Here is a 20,052-nt window from a genome sequence, read left to right as displayed (position 1 = left end):
CTTTGTATTCCGCGACTACAGTGCTTACCACATGAGAGATAAAATGACTTTTCCCTTAAATATATAAGCCATCGAAATATTACGTTAAATTGTAATGACAAGGGCGGTCTGATGGAGCTGTGAGTAGGCGTGGGATTTGTCACATATGGTTTAGGGGCCGACATATCTCTCCCTCAATGCCGTACCGGGAGGCGAGGTCGGTAGCAGAAAGCAGCAATGGGCCAACTGCGTCCAAAAGCGATCGCACTGGCCGAAATCCCGGGATGACTCGTTTGGTACTACCCTCCAACGCCACGTCTGGAGGTACTGCATTTTTCCTCTCTCGCTCAAACATTCCGTCAGCGTATGCGCAAATGTTTCTGCGGGCTCTCCGAACGGATACGTACCATACCAAAAGAAGATGCTGGTTTTTACAAGGAATTGACATTTCAGTTGATTGTACAGGCATAAACATAGATGTAGGAGCCGTGCGTGTCTGTTTGGTCTTCTGGAGACAGTGGTGAGAGATGGCTTCGTGCAGACTGGGACGCCTAAAATGCTTTGTTTTAAACGTGGCGGTTGACGAGTGAAGTTGTCTCTCTGGCCTTTCTGTAAACGAATTCCAGGGCCTACCGATACAATTTGGGCAAGTTTTGAAAGCTAAAAACTTCAATTGATGCTATACTTTGCTGGTAGGACTGGGTGGCCCAACACTTTTAAAAAAATCGACGAAATGACAACCGGGGGTCTTCCCTTGTCATGGAATGGCAGAATTACCCAGAATTCGTTTGGGAATGAACGAGGCAACTTGAGAAGCACGAGACTGGCCCTCATCAAATGGCTGAAGCGCGACCGGAGGAAAAAGGGAGAAGAAAATTTCTAGTCAGATACTAAGGAGTAGCCATGGTGTGTGCTGTTAATTAATGTAGCCTTTTGATTTCTGAAGAAATATTTGTCATAGAATATTCGCGACAAAGTAGTACTTTTCTCGCTGTTATTCTTGCAGAAAAAACTGCGTAGCCTTTCGTCAGTTGGTCTACTCAAAAAACGGTATAATGTAAATAAGAGAACACTGAGACTTATATTTGTAGATTACTGAAGTGAAACGCAGGCTGTATCTCTATGCAATGAGCGCATTCAAAATTTCCTCATATTACTGTGTAAAAGTCTGTTTTTGAATGATTTTCCTGCTACTGCATATGAAAAACAAGCGAGTTTTGCTCCCCGTTTTCTTTGCATGATCTTTGCGGAAGTTACATTCTGTCCCCCAATAAACCTAGAACAACCAGTTATAGTCTTAAGTCTTTGCCCTTACTTAATCAGCTAAGTTGTAGAATGCGCTACTGAGTTAACAGGTTTTAAAATGAGAATCCAGGCAAACATTTTGTAGAGCCGCTTTTCTTTTGAATTAATTAATTTTTCTTGAAATATTTTCTATTACCATAGATGCTATGTATTTTAGCTGTAAATGTAATGTCTCCCAAGATAGTAGCTCCTGTAGTTACTCTGAATTCTAGGATCGATAAAAGAAAGTCGAATGCATTTGTGTATGTTTCCTTGAATTTAGCAGGGCGCGTGCGTACAATTTGTATTCCGCGACTACAGTGCTTACCATATGAGAGATAAAATGACTTTTCCCTTAAATATATAAGCCATCGAAATCTTACGTTAAATTGTAATGACAATGGCGGTCTGATGGATCTGTGAGTAGGCGTGGGATTTGTCACATATGGTTTAGGGGCCGACATATCTCTCCCTCAATGCCGTATCGGGAGGCAAGGTCGGTAGCAGAAAGCAGCGAAGGGCCAACTGCGTCCAAAAGCGATCGCACGGGCCGAAATCCCGGGATGACTCGTTTGGTACGACGCTCCAGCGCCACGTCTGGAGGTACTGCTTTTTTCTCTCTTGCTCAAAAATTCCGTAAGCGTATGCGCAAATGTTCTGCAGGCTCTCCGAACGGATACGTACCATACCAAAAGAAGATGCTGGTTTTTACAAGGAATTGACATTTCAGTTGATTGTACAGGCATAAACGTAGATGTAGGAACCGTGCGTGTCTGTCTGGTCTTCTGGAGACAGGGGTGAGAGAGGGCTTCGTGCAGACTGCGACGCCTAAAATGCTTTGTTGTGTAAACATGTCGGTTGACGAGTGAAGTTGTCTCTCTGGCTTTTCTGTGCACGAATTCCAGGACCTACCGCTACAATTTGGCAAGTTTTGAAAGCTAAAAACCTCAATCGATGCTGTACTTTGCTGGTAGGACTGGGTGGCCCGACACTTATAAAAAAATCGACGAAATGACAACCGGGGGTCTTCCCTTGTCATGGAATGGCAGAATTACCCAGAATTCGTTTGGGAATGAACGAGGCAACTTGAGAAGCACGAGACTGGCCCTCATCAAATGGCTGAAGCGCGACCGGAGGAAAAAGGGAGAAGAACATTTCTAGCCAGATACTAAGGAGTAGCCCTGGTGTGTGCTGTTAATGAACGTAGCTAGGCTTTTGATTTCTGAAGAAATATTTGTCATAGAATATTCGCGACAAAGTAGTACTTTTCTCGCTGGTATTCGGGCAGAAGAAACTGCGTAGCCTTTGGTCAGTTGTTCTACTCAAAAAAGCGGTATAATGTAAATAAGTGAACACTGAGATTTATATTCGTCGATTACTGAAGTGAAACTCAGGGTGTATCTCTATGCAATGAGCGCATTCAAAGTATCCTCATATTACGGCGTAGAAGTCTATCCTTGAATGGTTCTCCTGCTTCTCCATATGAACAACAAGCGAGTTGTCCGCCCCGTTTTCTTTGCATGATCTTTGCGGAAGTTACATTGTGTCCCCCAATAAACCTAGAACAACGAGTTATGGTCTTAAGTCTTTGCCCTTACTTAATCAGCTAAGTTGTAGAATGCGCTACTGAGTTAACAGGTTTTAAAATGAGAATCCCGGCAAACCTTTTGTAGAGCCGCTTTTCTTTTGAATTAATTAAATTTTTTGCAAATATTTTCTATTACCATAGATGCTATGTATTTTAGCTGTAAATGTAATGTCTCCCAAGATAGTAGCTCCTGTAGTTACCGTCTGAATTCTAGGATCGATGAAAGAAAGTTGATTGCATTTGTGTATGTTTCCTTGAATTTAGCAGGGCGCGTGCGTACACTTTGTATTCCGCGACTACAGTGCTTACCATATGAGAGATAAATTGACTTTCCCTTGAATATATAAGCCATCGAAATCTTACGTTAAATTGTAATGACAAGGGCGGTCTGATGGAGCTGTGAGTAGGCGTGGGATTTGTCACATATGGTTTAGGGGCCGACATATCTCTCCCTCAATGCCGTACCGGGAGGCAAGGTCGGTAGCAGTTGATTGTACAGGCATGAACGTAGATGTTGGAACCGTGCGTGTCTGTCTGGTTTTCTAGAGACAGTGATGAGAGACGGTTTTGCTAGCGGTATAGAAACTACTGAAGCGATTTACTCTTACAATTTGATGGAAAGATATAAATCGATCGTTTTTTTTGAAGTTGCAACAAGGATCTCATAGAAAGCCATGGTAGACAGGTTAAACTTGGTTTCCACGCATTTATTTCACAGCAATGAGCGCGGGATAGCACTGCAAGCTCTGTTTTGCTTTGTAAAACGCCTGGATATAACTCACATATAGAACCCTGTTTAACGACCCCGAGGTAAATCTGTTCAGCGTTGGAGCCATTATCAATACAATGGGCCATTTCCGAGTTCATGTTCGCCTCATCTTCAAAGCGAGTCTAAGTGCGAAGTTTTTCTTATGAAAATTAGTTTTCATTCATATGCAAAGTAGAACTAATTACCATCTCAAAAACTTCGCACTTAGACTTCGCATTTTAGTGACTTTTTTTGGGACGACCGAGCATTTTAGTGGGAGAACTGGAGCATTAAGGTGGAGCATTTTAGTGGGGAAACAAAAGCATAATGTACAAAAGCCTAGTTTCAGTAACCGACATACAGAGTCCGAAATTCTCATGGGAATTTAGAATTGCTACGTGTATCTCGTGTATCTCCACGTGTAGCTCGGCCTGCAGTCCTCAAACGCAAGGAAAAGACGAGCGCTCACACAGAACATGGAAGGATAAATTAAGGTTTGATTTGATAAATAACCGGGGCGATGTAAACCGGGTGAGTACCTTCAACATTACCAACAACTATACAATGAATCCCCCTATCGTTCTCTCGGATTCCTCAGTCCATTTGAAGTGTACTTTGGTAGAAAGCCGAATAGGATTGGGGGAAAGAAAGAATATGAAGTTCTGGAAAAAAATAACAGCAGTTTTGAAACGGGTGAGAGCAAGAGAGAAGAACTATTGGAGCGAGAAATCGAACGAGATGCTATCAGGCAGGAAGCTCTAGATGATTCTAATGAGGCTGCACAGTATATATAAAGCGGGAGTTAAGGCGAAATCCACCTTCACTCTATTACAAAGGTGAAACTGTTTTGATTCGCATTCCCATTTCCAAAAAAATAGTCAAGGAAAAAAGAACTCCCTAAAGAGCACTTGTGAAGGAGTTATCATTGAGGCAGATCACACCGTGCACAAGTATTTGATCAGTTACAATGACCCAGAGACACGGAAAAGCAAAACGAACTGGTTTAAAGTAGATGATGTTACTTCAGTCACGAAAGAGGAAGAAAATCATGAGAGACAACAAAAAGCAAAGAGTAACAATGGTAAACGAACTGCCAGATTCAGAGATCACAAAGAGTCCATAGATCAACCAGCCAAGCGATGGACAAACAACGCCAGTTTGTTAGAGGCCAGCATAAATCAAATACTTTCCCTTGAAAAGCTTAATGGCGATACCATTACTTTGTATTTTGAATTTTTGACGAATACTAAAGACATTAAAGAAGGAAACTGGGGAGTTGCAACGTCCTACTTTTATCCTTGGTTGTATCGACCAAGTGAAACCTCCACGTACTCCAAACACATAGGCAACAACACTCTGTGGTAGTATGAAAAACTGATGGCACCTGTACACCTTTCTGCCGAGCACCATTGGCTGCTGATCGTTATAAAGCCTAGTTTTCATATGTCGGGAAAATCCCAGACGTTTTTGCTCACTAAACCTATTGTTTTGTAGCGTCGTCGTTGTCGTCGGCGTCGTCGTTTCGTAAGCTCCCTTTTATCTCAAGAAGGAAGACGGTTCAAGTGTTTCACAATCCGCTTTTAGTTATCTCGAAAAAACATGCTAAAAGTCATCGGGACTTGTCGAGAAACAAGCCCCTGGTCACAATCGGTTTAGAATTGCGTCCAAGTTAGTTTTTGATGATTGTATCCGATAATCAAATGTGGCAAATTTAAACTATAATGAGGCAGAAACCTGTTGCTAGCCATGCATGATTTAAAGTGATTTTAATAAAAATAAGCGTTCTTCACATTAATTCTCAATCCAGACCATTCCACCCTCCATGCCATTCCTCGCTTTTTTTTTCGGGATCATTTGCGGTCCAAAGCGGGGATCATTTGCGTGCCGGGATCATTTTCGGTACAGTTTAAGGGATCCTTTTTGCGGTTCTGGGATCATGTGCGATCCTGGGATCATTTGCGGACCCGTACAATTCTCATACAAATCCTTATATTTTTGTCGCCCATGCTCTGAGCTTGGGATGCCTGTGTTTTGTTTAGAGTTAAAAGATTTTGCATACCCCAGATAATATTGAACACTTGATTGGCATTTTATGCATATATCTTTCTACGCACCGAAAAGCACTTTCTGTAAGGGCTTCGTGTTTTTGTTCATGGTTATTCAATACTGAGAAAACAACACACAGACGATTAATATCAGGGACGGTGGGCCTTACGCGCGAGAATTTCACAACCATGGATGATGAGGTCGTGCTTACTTACAAGAAGAAGAAAAGGCAAGGACGAGTTCGCTGCATAGCTGGAATCGTCGCTTTAATTGTAGCCTTCTTTATCGGCTTTCTGATCGGTTTTTTGGCAATGAAATCTAAGTCGGAGGATGAAAAGAAGAAAAGCGAAATGCAAGACGAGGAACACGAATTTCAAAGACGACAAGAAGAAGCAAAGAAATATCATCTGGATTTTCAGAAAGGTGTCAGCGAAGCGAGACTAAACAGCAGCTTGATGTAAGTACTGCATAGGAGGCGAGAGGGTTTACATCTTTTCAAATATTGGTCGTGTAACACTTAATTCACCAGAAATATCAATCCATATGATCTAGCTGAGCATTAATTAATTAGCCCTAGTAATGGAAATGGGCCATTGAGATAGACATAAAAACTCTGAACGGAGTAGCCCACGACTTCCACACATGTAACTCTAAATTACTCCCCTACTTAGCAAAGAATTATTAGAGGTTCCTTATTCTTATAATTTCTACTCTACATTACCATTTATATATGTATCTCTGTAATGGATTTTACCAGCCTAATAAATGTAGATGTAGATGTACTATAATCCTTATTTTAGCATTGAGGGCACTAGGCGACTATGTGACATCATGGTGACATGTCTCTCAGAAGCAACCCAGATGTCACGCAGTGTGAAAAAACTCTGAAGTTCGAACTGCTCTTTGCTACCTAGCTGACAACAGGCCAGCAGATATATCATTTTACTTGATATAGGTTTAAAAAAATCATATTAGTCTTTTTTTCTGACATCACATGCAAATCAAGAATATTTTTATTCAAAACCAGGAAAAGGGTGAAAGGAATTATTCAACTTCCGCATGATAATTGTAGAAAAATAACATTAACTCCTGGGCCCCATGTTGTTTGAAGGGTGGATAGTGCTATCCACTGGATAAATCACTACTAGTCCTCTGGATAACTCAATTGGTTTTGCCAATGTTAATATCATCTGGATAGTGATTTATCCGGTGGGTAGCACTATCCGCCTTTTGAACAACTGAGAGCAGAACTGTATACAACAAAGTAACATTAACGTTAAAATTACTACCAGGTAATATGTTTTCTGCATTTACTCTTTTTACAAAACATCAATTTCTTGACTTTTATCTATTTATTTTTAATGGCATGCAATTTTTTTCTTAGTTGTGTGATATTTGCGTGACAATGGGCCTTATTCGCACAGCGGCCATATTGGCCATAGACAATAGATTTCATACCCCAAGCCTCAAGTTGAAATGTTTGGGGACGAGTTTTGGTATGCAAAAACAAAATTTTTCAATCCCTTGGGACTTGACATTGTCGTGTTGTGATTAAGGCCTCATCGAGAGGGGTGTTTGGGGGTTCTGGGGGTGGTTTGGTCACCAATTTTTATGTATGGCTGAAAAGGGGGGCTTCCAAAAATCTTCGTACTAATGTTTGTGTTCTCTATAAGGATGATGGGGGGGGCAAAAAAATTGAGCATCACATTTCTCATTCCACCAGCCCCCCCGCCCCCCGCCTCCACCTGTAAATAATCACCAGTCCCTTGCTTTTTAAAAAATCAGAATATCATTTTTCGAGGGGTCTGAGACTTCAAGACACCCGATGAACTTGTACATTTATATAACATTTATAACTAGAGGGGGGTACGTCTTTTCAAAATACTTGCGGAAGGAGAGTACGGCGGGGGGGAAGGGGGGGAAATTAAATAACTTTATTTATCCACAGTATTCTTATCAGTTACACTAGATACTACCATAAATACTAGTTATAAGAATTCGTAACATAAGCTATCTAAAACTACGATAAATTAAGTGCCTTCCACAAGGTAAAAAGTCTCCGCTTACGAGCCAGAAGGCTCATCAGGCCGGCGCTTATCTCCGGTTTCTGTAGCATGAAGCGACTAGGAGTATTTGTACTCCCCCCTGGATGGGATGCTAGTCCATCGCAGGGTTACCCCCAGCATTACGCCGGTACCCATTTATACACCTGGGTGGAGAGAGGCACCGTGAGAGTAAAGTGTCTTGCCCAAGAACACAACACAATGTCCCCTGCCAGGCCCCGAACCCGGACCACTCGATCCGGAGTCGAGCGCACTAACCATGAGGCCACCGTGCCTCCACAAGAGCTAAGCAATTCTATTATAAGAAGCCGCTGCAATCAGCATGGAAAGGTGCTAGAGATTGTGCCTGCTGCATGTGAGTTGGTAAACTGTTCTATAACACCGCACCACTATACCTGAAACTATTTTTAAGAAAATTGATGCGGGGAAGGGGAATAATATTCATTTAATATAATAATAATATAATTCATTTATATAGCACTATTAATACTAATTATTCATAGTTCTTTACAGTTTTAAACCTTATACTAACTCTAAAACAATTTTTACAATTTCATTCTATTATTCTAATTTCTATAATTATATACAATTAAAAAATGTTCACAAATTACATCTTACACTACAAAAAATAGGAAACAAAAGAAAATACACAAAAGTATGCAAAATAATAAAGCAAATGCCCATCTAAAGATAGGCCATTTTAAAAAGAATTGTTTTCAGTCCTGAGTTAAATGCTTGTAAATTTAACGACATGCGCAACTGAAAAGGCAGTTCATTCCATAGCTTAGGAGCACATACAGAAATTGCTCTGTCGCCGTAGGTAGCAGTTCTGGATTTAGGAACACTAAGCAGATCTTGAGACTGAGATCTAAGATTGCTGGTGTGCATAGGCTTATTAAGTAGCTCAGATAGGTATTCAGGAGAGAAATCATTAAGTGCTTTGTAAGTCAGCAGTAGCACTTTAAACCTTATACGATAGGAAACAGGGAGCCAATGTAGTCTAACTAGAACAGGAGTTATATGATCATATTTGCAAGTAAAAGTTATAATACAAGCCGCAGTATTTACTACTGACTGAAGTCTGTCTAGTTGGTATTTTGGAAGTCCAATAAGTACAGCATTACAATAGTCCAGCTTTGATGAAACAAATGCATGGACTAACGTCTGGGTAGAATTTTCATCTAGATATTCTCTAATCTTGCTAATATTTCTAAGATGGTAATAAGATGATTTGCATAATTTGCTTACATGTTCCCCGAAAGATAACGTTTGATCAAACAAAGCACCTAGATTGCGTACAGTATTGCTCTGCTCTATACACTCACTACCAATCTGAACGTTGCTGAGACAGGGTCTTGGACGGTATTTAGAGCTAAATAAATGAGTTCTGTTTTATCATCATTCAACTTTAACTTGTTTGAAATCATCCACATGTCAAAGTCCTCTACACAGTGTTCTACTCTAGATTTAGCCAAGCACGCATCATCAGCAGAGTCAGTTTTGAAGGTGATATAGAGCTGAGTATCATCAGCGTAGAAGTGGTACTGCATATCATGAGACTTGATGATGTCAGCTACTGGAGAAGTGTATAACACGTACAAGAGTGGGCCCAGTACTGAGCCCTGGGGTACACCGGAATCCAGGGACCGAAGGGAAGACTTTTAGCCCTCAACTTGTATGTAGTATTTGCGAGATGCTAAGTAAGATTCAAACTATGCAATAGCACTTCCTTTGACACAAAACCGAGTACGGAGACGCAAAAGTAAAGTAGAGTGATCTACAGTGTCAAATGCGGCGGAAAGGTCCAGAAGGAGAAGAAGCACAGATCTGTTGTCATCAATTGCCCGCAGAATGTCGTTTTGTACTTTAACAAGAGCTGTTTCAGTAGAGTGGTGAATCCTGTAGGCAGACTGAAACCATCCTTCGAGATGGTGGGTTCTGACGTGATCAGTTAACTGCACAGAGACTGCCTTCTCGATGACCTTTGACTCCATCACTAAGTTCGAGATCGGACGAAAATTCGAAAATTGTTCATGGTCAGCATCGTGTTTCTTCAAAGCAGGAACCAGCTCAGCCACCTTAAGTGTCTCAGGCATCGTGCCAGTCGGAAGTGATAGGTTCACAATGTTGGTCGTAGTAGGCAACAGCAAGTCGAGATAGTTCTTCATCAGTAAGGCCGGCAGGGGATCTAAATTACATGATTTCTTCGCTGACTTGCAGGCGTACTCCTTAACAGTGTCTGACAATTCAACCTGGCTTATAGTAGACACTCAAAGAAAGGTCAGAATCCGCGGTTCTCTTTTCTTGAAGATCAGCATGTATCTGGTAATTTTCTGAGCGAAAAAATCCGCAAAAGCGTTCGCGACGGAACAAGCGTCAGAAGATGGAGGATGGCGCCTTACGCAAGACTTTTGCAGCAACTTATTTACAATGTCAAAGAGAACCTTCTGATTACCAGAATTTTCACTAATTATCTCTCTGTAATAGGTGGTTTTCAAGTTGCATATTAAGTTATTGACAATATAACACTGATGCACATAGGGGAACAGCAAGTTTATCTTCAGTGCTGCGAAGAGAATAGCCAGTAATGGTGCTACGCTCTACAAATCTAGATTGAAGATAATCAGGAGCGAGCCCGTTTAGAGATTTATACACCACGCAAAGCTTTTTGTATCTGGCGCTGAGATTCAAGCTTTCTCCAATTCTCTATTTTCGAATTCCCATAATACACTTTGTTTGCCCCCCAAATTTGCATAAACTATTGTTTTCAAATGCTCTTGGGGACACTGCATATTCCCAAGAGCATTTGAAAACAATGGTTTATGCAAAATTTGGGGGGCAAACAAAGTGTATTAAGGGTAATTCGAAAATAGAGAATTCAACATTTGAAAAAGGTATTCAGTACTGGTGTCAAAGGCGGCGGAGGTCAGGACTCTAGCAGCACGGTTTTGTAACGTTTGGAGTTTACTGGCAAGAGTTTTATTATACAGTTACCCCAGGCAACGTTACAGTAATTAAAATAAAGGTTTCACCAGAGAATTTTAAATAAATCGCAGCGTTCTGTGAGGAACAAAAGGTCGAATACGTTCCAGGGCCCCAATACCAGAAGCAATCTTCTTAGATAGGTTCTCGATGTGAACATTCCAAGTCAGATTTTCGTCGATATAAATAACGAGAGATTTGGTGTTGGGCACCTGGCTTATCTGGGCTCAGTCAAATTTTAGAGAGGGGGAATGGTCAAACGACCTCAGGCTTTGCCGAAAACAAATTAGCATAAATTCAGTTTTAGATTCATTTAGTGTAAGCTTATTAGTTATAAGCCACTCATTGACGCTGACAAGATCTTTATGGAGATTAATTCCAATACTACCGATATTATTACCTGCAAGCGTCAAGTGGGTGTCATCGGCATACATGTGTATTCGGGGCTGTGAGTGCAAGAGACAATTCAGTAGATCATTAATGTATAAGAGAAAAAGAAGCGGTCCAAGAATTGTCCACTGATGGATACCGCAGGACAATACACAATTGTTGGAAAGGGAGGCATCCAGGAAACATTTCTGAATGCGTTCATATAAGTATGATTTTGGCCCGTTTTAAACGTCACTTTTTACAGGTGCCGAATCTAAATGCAAATGAGAAAAATCTACTGTTTTAGCTCATTTGCATTAGATTCGGCACATGTAAAATGCGACGTTTAAAACCGGCCTTAAACCATTCGATTGAGACGCCTCTTATACCATACACAGCCAACTTAGAAATCAGAATACTGTGATCCACCGTTGCAATGCAGCGGCACAATGGACTGGTCAAGCTTGCTTTTTCCGCAACTTTTCCAACACAGTTTACAAAGATTCGGTAGAACATTTAATTTTAGCTGTTAATGAAAAAGAAAGTTGTTATTGTGGTATCGCCAAATCTATCAAGGCAATTTTGCGCGAGCATTCTGCGCATAAGCGACTTGTATAGAAGTTATTTACAAGAATTTGCTCACATTTATTCATTTTCTTTAAAAATACATCTAGTTAAAAAAAGTTACTGGTCATGGGAACTCAAAGTGGAGAATATCAAAACGATTTCAAGGAAATCCGAATTTTTCCATGAGCGAACAAGATAAAAAGCATAACGAATGCATTACTGTCTATGTCCTCTGTCTATAAAAACCGTACCACAAGATTTGCCCCGAAGATGGACAATTGCATAAATGTCGCCCTTTTAATCCCTAAGAATCTTGTCAGCTTCTGATGATGTCAAAATCAGATGTTGTTATTCAGTAATAACAGCAAAAAAAGTACTCAAAAGATTCCTTTTCTCAAGAATCTGATTTTGTCCCGTTCTCTCATAGGTATTTTTCGGAAAAACCGCATATCGCAGGCTCTCCCCGTCAAAAAGAACTTGCTAATGAACTGGAGAGGCGCTGGAAGGAGTATGGCTTTGATCACGTGGAACAACCCGAGTACAAAGCGCTGCTGTCCTTCCCCAACACAACACATCCGACAAGAATAACCATCAAATATAAAAATGGAACTATTATTCATCAAATCAAAGGAGAGGAACAGGTGCGAGGGACAGGGAGAATTTATTGACTTTTCAGTGGTGTTGCCTTGTTTTCCTTACGGATAGTAAAGCCAAAGCAAAGCACGTATGCGCATGCACGCCTTTTACCAGAAGAAGACCAAAAATAAGTGCGGAAGACATTACTCGTATGTCACAGGAGTAAAGCAAAGCTAACCAAAAAGGGAAAGTTTTCTAACTTTGAATCAACTCCGGCCGTTTTGTTAGATTATCGCGTGACCAGCCCACGTTAAAGGTCTTTCTTCCTCCCGCCAAGTCAAAAAGATAGGAAACTCGTAAATTACACCAACCATAGAAAAGAAAGACATCCTGTCCTGTCTTGCCGCGCACGGCGATTGTTAGACTAGTTTTTCATTAATAAAAATGACCAAAAGTAAAACAATAAAACTTTCAAATCGATTGCAATTAACTTGCTTTCCTGACGTTATAGGATGGCGGCTCTGAGAAAGCTGTGCAGCCGTTCCTAGGTTACAGTCCCAGTGGAAAAGAGGAAGGGGAGCTTGTTTATGTCAACTATGGACGGGTCAGAGACTTTGAACAGCTCAAGAATCTCAGCGTTAATGTGACGGGAAAGATCGCTATTATGAGATACGGAAAAATAATTCGAGGAAATAAGGTATGATACACTCAAGCGTCGACTGGTTGAACTTAGAAAACATCGATATCCTACCTGTATGGATTAATCTAACATTGGAACGCACCCGACCAGTCGCTCAAACGTATCAGCGTTCATGTAATGGGGAAGTTAGCCATTATGAACAACAACGCAAAATGACATACTCCGATGAAATAAGGATAGAAGAAACACTGAACAATTTATTCGGGATATAACAAAAGGTTAAAAACCCCTTCTTTTGTCTTGATACAAAGCAGAGAGAACGCCATGAAAGCTCCGTAAGGCCTCTCCAAAATTTCTCCGTAATTATATCAATTACTTTTGAACAATATTCAAAACAAATAGCTCTAATTGCCGGCCAAGCTTTTAATTCTTTTCCTTTGTGGGTAAAGAGGGGAGCCCAAACGTTTGGTTCAACTGGAACAGCGGTTTTCAAAAAAAGCAATTCATTCAAAGGTAACAGTTTGTGATGTTCGTTTCCTAGGTAGCAAATGCAGCAAGTTATGGCGCCATAGCCGCTCTTATCTTCTCAGACCCTGCGGATTACGCTTTAGCAGGGGGAGACCCCAAAAATACATATCCCAACACTGCTTGGCTTCCAGCTAGTGGGGTTCAAAGGGGATCATTGTATACTTTTCCGGGGAGTGGAGATCCCCAAACACCTGGAATAGCCGCAAAGCCAGGGATGTACCGGAGGTCGTTAAAGGAAAGCGAACTTCCACCCATTCCTGCTCATCCCATAGGATACGGTGATGCTATTGAATTTCTCAGTAGAATGAAAGGTAAGGTGGAATTTAGAACTTTAGGTACCATAGGTTTCTGTTAAATAGAATAAGTCTTTTCTAATAGTAAATAGAAAAAGAGTTGAAAGGAATCTGTCTCAAACTTTGACAGAACAGGTAATCGACCGAACATTTCAAGCGATCTTTAGCTTGAATAAAAGCCTGTGGTCAGAGAAACCGCATGACTCACAGTTTTGTAACCAACTTTGCGGAACAACAAAATAAATCACGGGTTTGATTCCAGGACTCAGCTCAATGTTGAAAGGTTGAGTTCACTTGTTCTCTTGTTTCTTGGAATCTTGTGATGCTGCTGGCTGGTTAAACAATCACCTAAACATAACCCCATTGTTAAACTAGATCACAAACGTTTACTCTTGATTTAGGCCCGGAAGCCCCAAAGGATTGGAGAGGATCTCTGGATATTACCTATCGTCTTGGACCTGGCTATAACGACAACGATATGACGGTTTCGCTGGAAATAAACAACTATTACGAAGTTAAGTCGATCTTCAATGTGATTGGCACAATTTATGGGGACATCGAGCCTGATCGCTATGTTTTGATTGGTAGCCACAGAGATTCCTGGGTGAACGGAGCTGTTGATTCAGTTAGTGGAATCGCCATCACCACTGAAATTGCTCGTGGATTCGGAGAATTAAAAAAGGCCGGATGGAAGCCGCGTCGGACAATTAAGGTCAGTTAGCGAAGAATTAAATTTAAGGATTTGTTTCTAAGGGTGCTGTAACTTTCCCACACATTTCCAACTGAAAAAACATACACATTATGCTCATGAGACAACCTGCGCGACCTTTGAATGAGATAGAGCCCGTTACGGAAACTAGTTAGCATGAATTCGGTGAGCTCGGAAGTCGTTCTCAATTCCCAAAGATGTACTACATGTTCCTGTATGTTCACTCGAATTTAACTCCTGTTGGACGCCTCTAATGTCTAGATTGGTGACATGATAGCTAAATATTCCGTGTTGTAGACTTGCGCAAACCATGAATGTTATAGTGCCAATTTCGTACTCCTCCCAACACCGGTACCCTGTACAGGATTTGTATCCTGTTTTGTTGGAAAAAAAGTGGGCTGAGTTTGTGCTGGTTGTCGACTCATCTCCCCCCACCCCAATTCCCCTCCAAAAAAATAAACAATATGTGGGCCGATAAGGACAGTCACTGAACGCTAAGTCTATTTACGAACTCTTGCCAAAATCAGAGATACCCTTGAGCAGATCTTGCCGAATGTCACTTACGTTGAAGGTAACATCCACACCTAGAAAAGAAAACTTTTAACCGGAAGATATGTTTCCACTAAAATTGTTCGAAACGTTTTCAAAAGGCGCAGCTGACTATATCAAGAAAAACCAGATGAGCTCCTGGAAAAAGTGAATGAGATATTTGCTTTTTCATTTCTGGTACAGACGCTGGTTTTGGTAAACTTTGCAAGAAGCTTGACTGTAATATTATTTCCAGTGGTTTAAAAATATTTTGATCGGATAGGAAGATCCCTTAAAGAGCAGGAGCAAAATGTCTTCTTTTTCAGATCTGTAGCTGGGGAGGAGAAGAATACAGTCTTATTGGATCGGTAGAGTGGGTTGAACAACATGAAAAGCTTCTCACTGAAAGAGCTGTAATCTACCTCAATGCAGATGCAGTCATCTCAGGCAATTACCTGTTTGCTATGTCTTCCTCTCCCCTTGTTAAAAACACATTACTAGAGTTCACCAAAATGGTGGACGATCCTGGTGCGCATGGCGATAAAAAAACACTTTATGACGTCATGGCTGAAAGAGATCCCGCAGACCCTAGGGCAGACCCTCCCAAACCGAAAGTGGGCAATTTAGGATCCGGAAGTGATTTTGCACCATTTTACCAATATATTGGAGTCCCTGCAGCGGATTTTCGTTACCGTGGCTACAACAACACTCCCGTTTTCTATCCAGTTTACCACACACAACACGACACATTCAAATGGCTGACGAAATTCATTGACCCCGATTTCAAATACCACAAGGCATTAACTCAGTTCTGTGGTCAGTTACTGCTCGCGTTTGCAGACACGCCGCTCTTGAGGATGAATGCGATGCTATACGCAGAAGCACTGGAGGAATCTTTGAAAAGCTTAAATTCATCATATGGCGACGAACTGAAAAGCCACAGTACACTTGGTCTATTAGAAAGTGCTGTTGTCAAGTTCAGAGAAACCGCAGATCACTTCACAAAGGCTCAGTAAGTCACTCCACAATGGCCGTCATTATACGAAAGATGCATAATCCATCCTATCACTTTCTTTTCAGCAAGAAATATCCGGAAAGCACTTAGAAAATTATATCAGTGCGTCTAGACGAGCCATCCGCCCTATTACGCCATGGAAAACACTCTAAAGAGCGCGCGTCGGATATTTAACAATTGTTCCATGAGCGCGCGTTGGATATGAGATGATATGCGCCGAGTTGGCTATAATCATCTCATATCCAACAAGCGCGAGTGGAATAATTGTTTTATTAAGAACGCCCCCAAAAGAGAGAAAACTAGACTACAATAAAAATAAAAAGGCCCAAAAAATCACGCATATGCTTACCGTGTTTGTAGATCATGGTATAATGGCTCATAACCCATGATGGCTTAGCCAATCAAAACTCTCGAATTGCATTATCCAATGATCCAGTTTTTAATAAAAGGTGATAGACAGGCAATGAAGCGCGTAGCTTAGCTACGAGGCTCGTAGTTTAGGATTTCAATCATAAACATAAACGTTAGCCGGAGCCACCTCGACGAACACCATAAAAAAGAACTGCACGTTGTTTTTGATAACCGCATTTGTTAACGACCCTGCGCACACTTTGATATCGTACTTTTATTTTACTTGACGATTCACTGAAGGGAAAAACGGAGCACATACTTGAGATTACAAGGAAAGGTTAGACGTACAAGACACTTACAAGATCTGTGCGGCTCTCTCGGTTTTGCATACAACATGAACAAACTTATAGACCGAATGCATAAATGGCGGCCAAAAAAATATTCTTTTGTTTATGTGCTAATTAGACTCACTAGCCTCACCTTTTCTTTTGTATTTTGTCCATGCAAACGAGGCTAGTGAGGTTAATTAGCACATAAACAAAAGACTATTTTTTGGCCGCCATTTATGCATTCGGTCTATATATGAAACTAAACAATACCAGCGAAACTAACACAAAGAACAACACGAGTTTTACATGGGTGTTAACGAGGTGGTGTGACAAAGGTAGACAAAAAACAAGCGAAGCTTAATTACGGACTAGGAAAACTATAGTAGGACAAACCAGGAAAGGAGAAAGCAAATGAACACTAATTACACGGAAAATACTGGAATTCGTGGCTACAGCATTCAAAACTCGTATTAACACTCTCTTTTGTTGTATCAGAAATGAAATGGAGAAGAAAATCCGGGAGTTTGAGGAACCGAGTTTTGCTGAACTGCGCAGATTCAATGACCGATTGATCAAAGTGGAGCGAGCATTCATCTACGCCTATGGCCTGCCGGGAAGACGCTTAGTCCGTCACGTGATCTTTGCTCCTAGCAAGTACAATCTGTATGGTTCTTCCAGCTTTCCTGGTGCCAGCGATATTTTGTTCAAGTTGCATGAAACCGGGGACACGAACGCGGTTGACCTTCAGCTGTCAATTGCTACACAATCTGTGCTAGCAGCCGTCGATATACTTAAGGGAACTTACTAGGACAAGCATGTCCGATGTTTCCATTGTTTTGCTATTTTTAGTATGTTGCTTTCAATCGTAAATCGCTTTTTCAAATTTAGCCTGAAGAAGTCTACTAGGTTATCCCGATGTTTGAAATTTTGTTGCTTTTGCTCATTTGTCACCCTGCGAGCAGAGCCTCTCTAAAAGTAACCAGACGGCGAACAAGAAAGGCTCTGCAGAAATCTTGTCAAATCTTTTACGTCGCCGCAGCCCAAGTTTCTGGGCTAGTCACTCCGGTAAAACCGGTTTAGGAAGCGCGCGCATCACATTTCTTACAAGAAGAAGGAAATCGAGCCTTCAGTATGAGAATCAATATGGCGTCTAGGAGTGTGCTCGTGATGGAGACTTGGCCTGGGTCTGAAACCGTTTCCAAGCAACGGCTTGCGTATACTCAATAAATACTGTACACGATTTCTGCAGAGTACTTTCTTTCTCGTCGAGTAAAGTAAGAATCTGCTGGCAGGGTGTTCATTTGTTTTTTTTTCTCAAGGTTCTGTATCATGCATTCGCGATTGAGGTTTTCCCAACAAAGATAAGCCGTAAATTTCATACAGAAGGACTAAATTATTAACCAATACTGCCTCAGGAAGATAAGATAGTAAACCTAAGGTCCTGGTTTATAAACCTGTGGGATGTTCAAGATCCCACACACTATTCCAAAAAGCGGGGCCCGGAGGCCCGGTGTAGTGGTCAGGCCTGAATTCTAAGGTCCACAAGTTTCTTAGTTTTGTAACACAATTATTCAGTGCTATCCTTAAATAAAGTGTTCACTTTACTTTGCTAGTGTTTTAGTTGCACAAGTGAAGAAATCAATGGGGTATACATGCAAAAGATGACTATAACAAATAACTTTCAAAACAATTAATCTCGCTTTCAAGTGAATCAGATATTATCTAAAAATACCACTTGCTTCCTTGGACTTTTTCTGTTTAAAAAAAAAAAAGCGCCAGTAGAGTTTTCAGTTAAGCTTTTATGGATTCCATATCTAACAAGCGCGAATGGGATCATTGTTTTGTTTAGTAAATTCTGTTCGTTTGAAGACTAGAAACTTTCGCTTTCTGACAATTCCTCAGCTTGGCAACACTAAGCACGATCATACGGTATGAGTAAATAAAATCGAAAAATTAATAGCAATCATTTTATTTCGCCGACTAAGCTGCAAACGTGAATTAGGACTTCACACGAGGAGTCCAGAATTGGCAAAATAGGTTCCATAAAAGTCATATACAAAAATTTGGTTTTATCAACGGAGTTGATAATGTATATTGGCCACCGTACAGAGATTCTAAAAGCTGACGTTTTGAGCGTTAGCCCTTCGTGGAAGGATTCAAAGGATGCGTTCCGACGAAGGGCTAACGCTTGAAACGTCAGCTTTTTATGGTGGCCAATTTACATTATCAACTCCGTTGATAAAACCAAATTTTTGTATGCTACTTCCCCACTGACACAGCACCACAGTTTCTTTAGAAACTACCCCCTTCATCCATAAAAGTCACTTTGCTAAATTTATTTTTTACATACGATTCTTTAAGTTTAATGCTTCTACATTGTTGACCTTAATTGAAGTAGACATATGAAGTTGAAACACAGAAAATCCGATCACTCCCTTTGGGATGATGAGAACTGCCGCCAGTTCGCTCCAAAACCTTGGAAATTTTATAGAATACTGAGACGGAAGCATCAACAAGCGTTTTACGGTTTGACGAAAGAATAACAACGGCAAGAACACAGCGGCATCATCAGTACGTTTCAACGCAACCACCAAGAGTGGACAACTTTAAATATAATTCACACTTTAAAACAATTTAAGTACGATTAATAGGCCTTTTGCAACTAACGATCACATGGTACAAAATCCGCCATGCTGGAGGGCGAAGCTCATTATTATTCCCCCACTGGGACATTAAAACAGAGACCTGAACCAGTCAAGCTTGACTTGCCTTTATTTTAATGTCCCATTGGGGGAATAATAATGAGCTTGCCCTCCAGCATTGCGGATTTTGTACCATGTGATCGTTAGTTGCAAAAGGCCTATTGCTGTCACTTTGAATACAGTGAAAAGGAATGGACGAGGGTATGAAAAAGGTTCCTACGTTACTAATAAGAAGTTCCTCCGGCCTCAGTCTCAAATACAACGTCCCTGAACTCCTCCTTGTAGGGTAGGCCTGCAAACAGCCTTTCAAAAACAAAGAAGTAGAAAATCACCAATACATGAAGGGAGGAGAGTAGTGTATGCGATAACAGACTGCTTTCGATAGTTTGACCAGTTTCATTCTCTGGGGCTTCCGTCTTGCTCTCTTCCTCAAGTAAACATAATCAGATTCAGAAACTCATCACATGAGTGAAAGACAACATGCCATACTGAAAGGGATTTGCTCAAGACTGTCGCAAAAACGTACCCAGTTAACGTACCAGTCGCACAGAAGCGCGACAAGCGAAGGAAAGTTGTAGAGGCCACTCTGACCAACTTCTTACATAAGTCGTACAAACCTCGATTATTAAACTATTAACCCAGGACATTGCGCTCCTAGCGTTCTGATTGGCCCACTCAATCCCAATCCAAGTGCAGCCCAATCGCGCAGTCATGGGTTCGAGTCCCGTTCGATCCTGGATTTTCTTCAGGCTTCT

The 20,052-nt window shown here is 41.1% G+C and overlaps 1 protein-coding gene across 1 annotated transcript; it reads left to right on the top strand.

The window, feature by feature from the left end:
- The first annotated feature begins 5,635 nt into the window (after positions 1–5,635).
- On the top strand, positions 5,636–18,202 carry LOC138023839 (putative N-acetylated-alpha-linked acidic dipeptidase). Its single transcript, XM_068870926.1, has 7 exons — positions 5,636–6,102; positions 12,054–12,267; positions 12,714–12,899; positions 13,384–13,681; positions 14,065–14,375; positions 15,227–15,912; positions 17,091–18,202. Exons 1-7 carry the CDS (start codon positions 5,834–5,836, stop codon positions 17,401–17,403), a joined length of 2,277 nt encoding a protein of 758 aa, XP_068727027.1. The 5' UTR covers positions 5,636–5,833; the 3' UTR covers positions 17,404–18,202.
- Positions 18,203–20,052: the final 1,850 nt, after the last annotated feature.

Source organism: Montipora capricornis, chromosome 11 (assembly GCF_036669925.1).
Source record: "Montipora capricornis isolate CH-2021 chromosome 11, ASM3666992v2, whole genome shotgun sequence".
Classification (NCBI taxonomy): Eukaryota; Metazoa; Cnidaria; class Anthozoa; order Scleractinia; family Acroporidae; genus Montipora; species Montipora capricornis.
The sequence above is the reverse complement of the archived record's forward strand: the minus strand, read 5'-3'. Positions and strand labels throughout refer to the sequence as shown.

What these genes read in the sequence shown, in the direction of transcription:
- LOC138023839 (XM_068870926.1), top strand. Translation starts at nt 5,834, where the DNA reads ATGGATGATGAGGTCGTGCTTACTTACAAGAAGAAGAAAAGGCAAGGA. An exon ending in AAATAATTCGAGGAAATAAG is followed by an intron (nt 12,900 to 13,383) that starts GTATGATACACT and finishes TTCGTTTCCTAG; the next exon opens with GTAGCAAATGCAGCAAGTTA. An exon ending in GATCACTTCACAAAGGCTCA is followed by an intron (nt 15,913 to 17,090) that starts GTAAGTCACTCC and finishes TTGTTGTATCAG; the next exon opens with AAATGAAATGGAGAAGAAAA.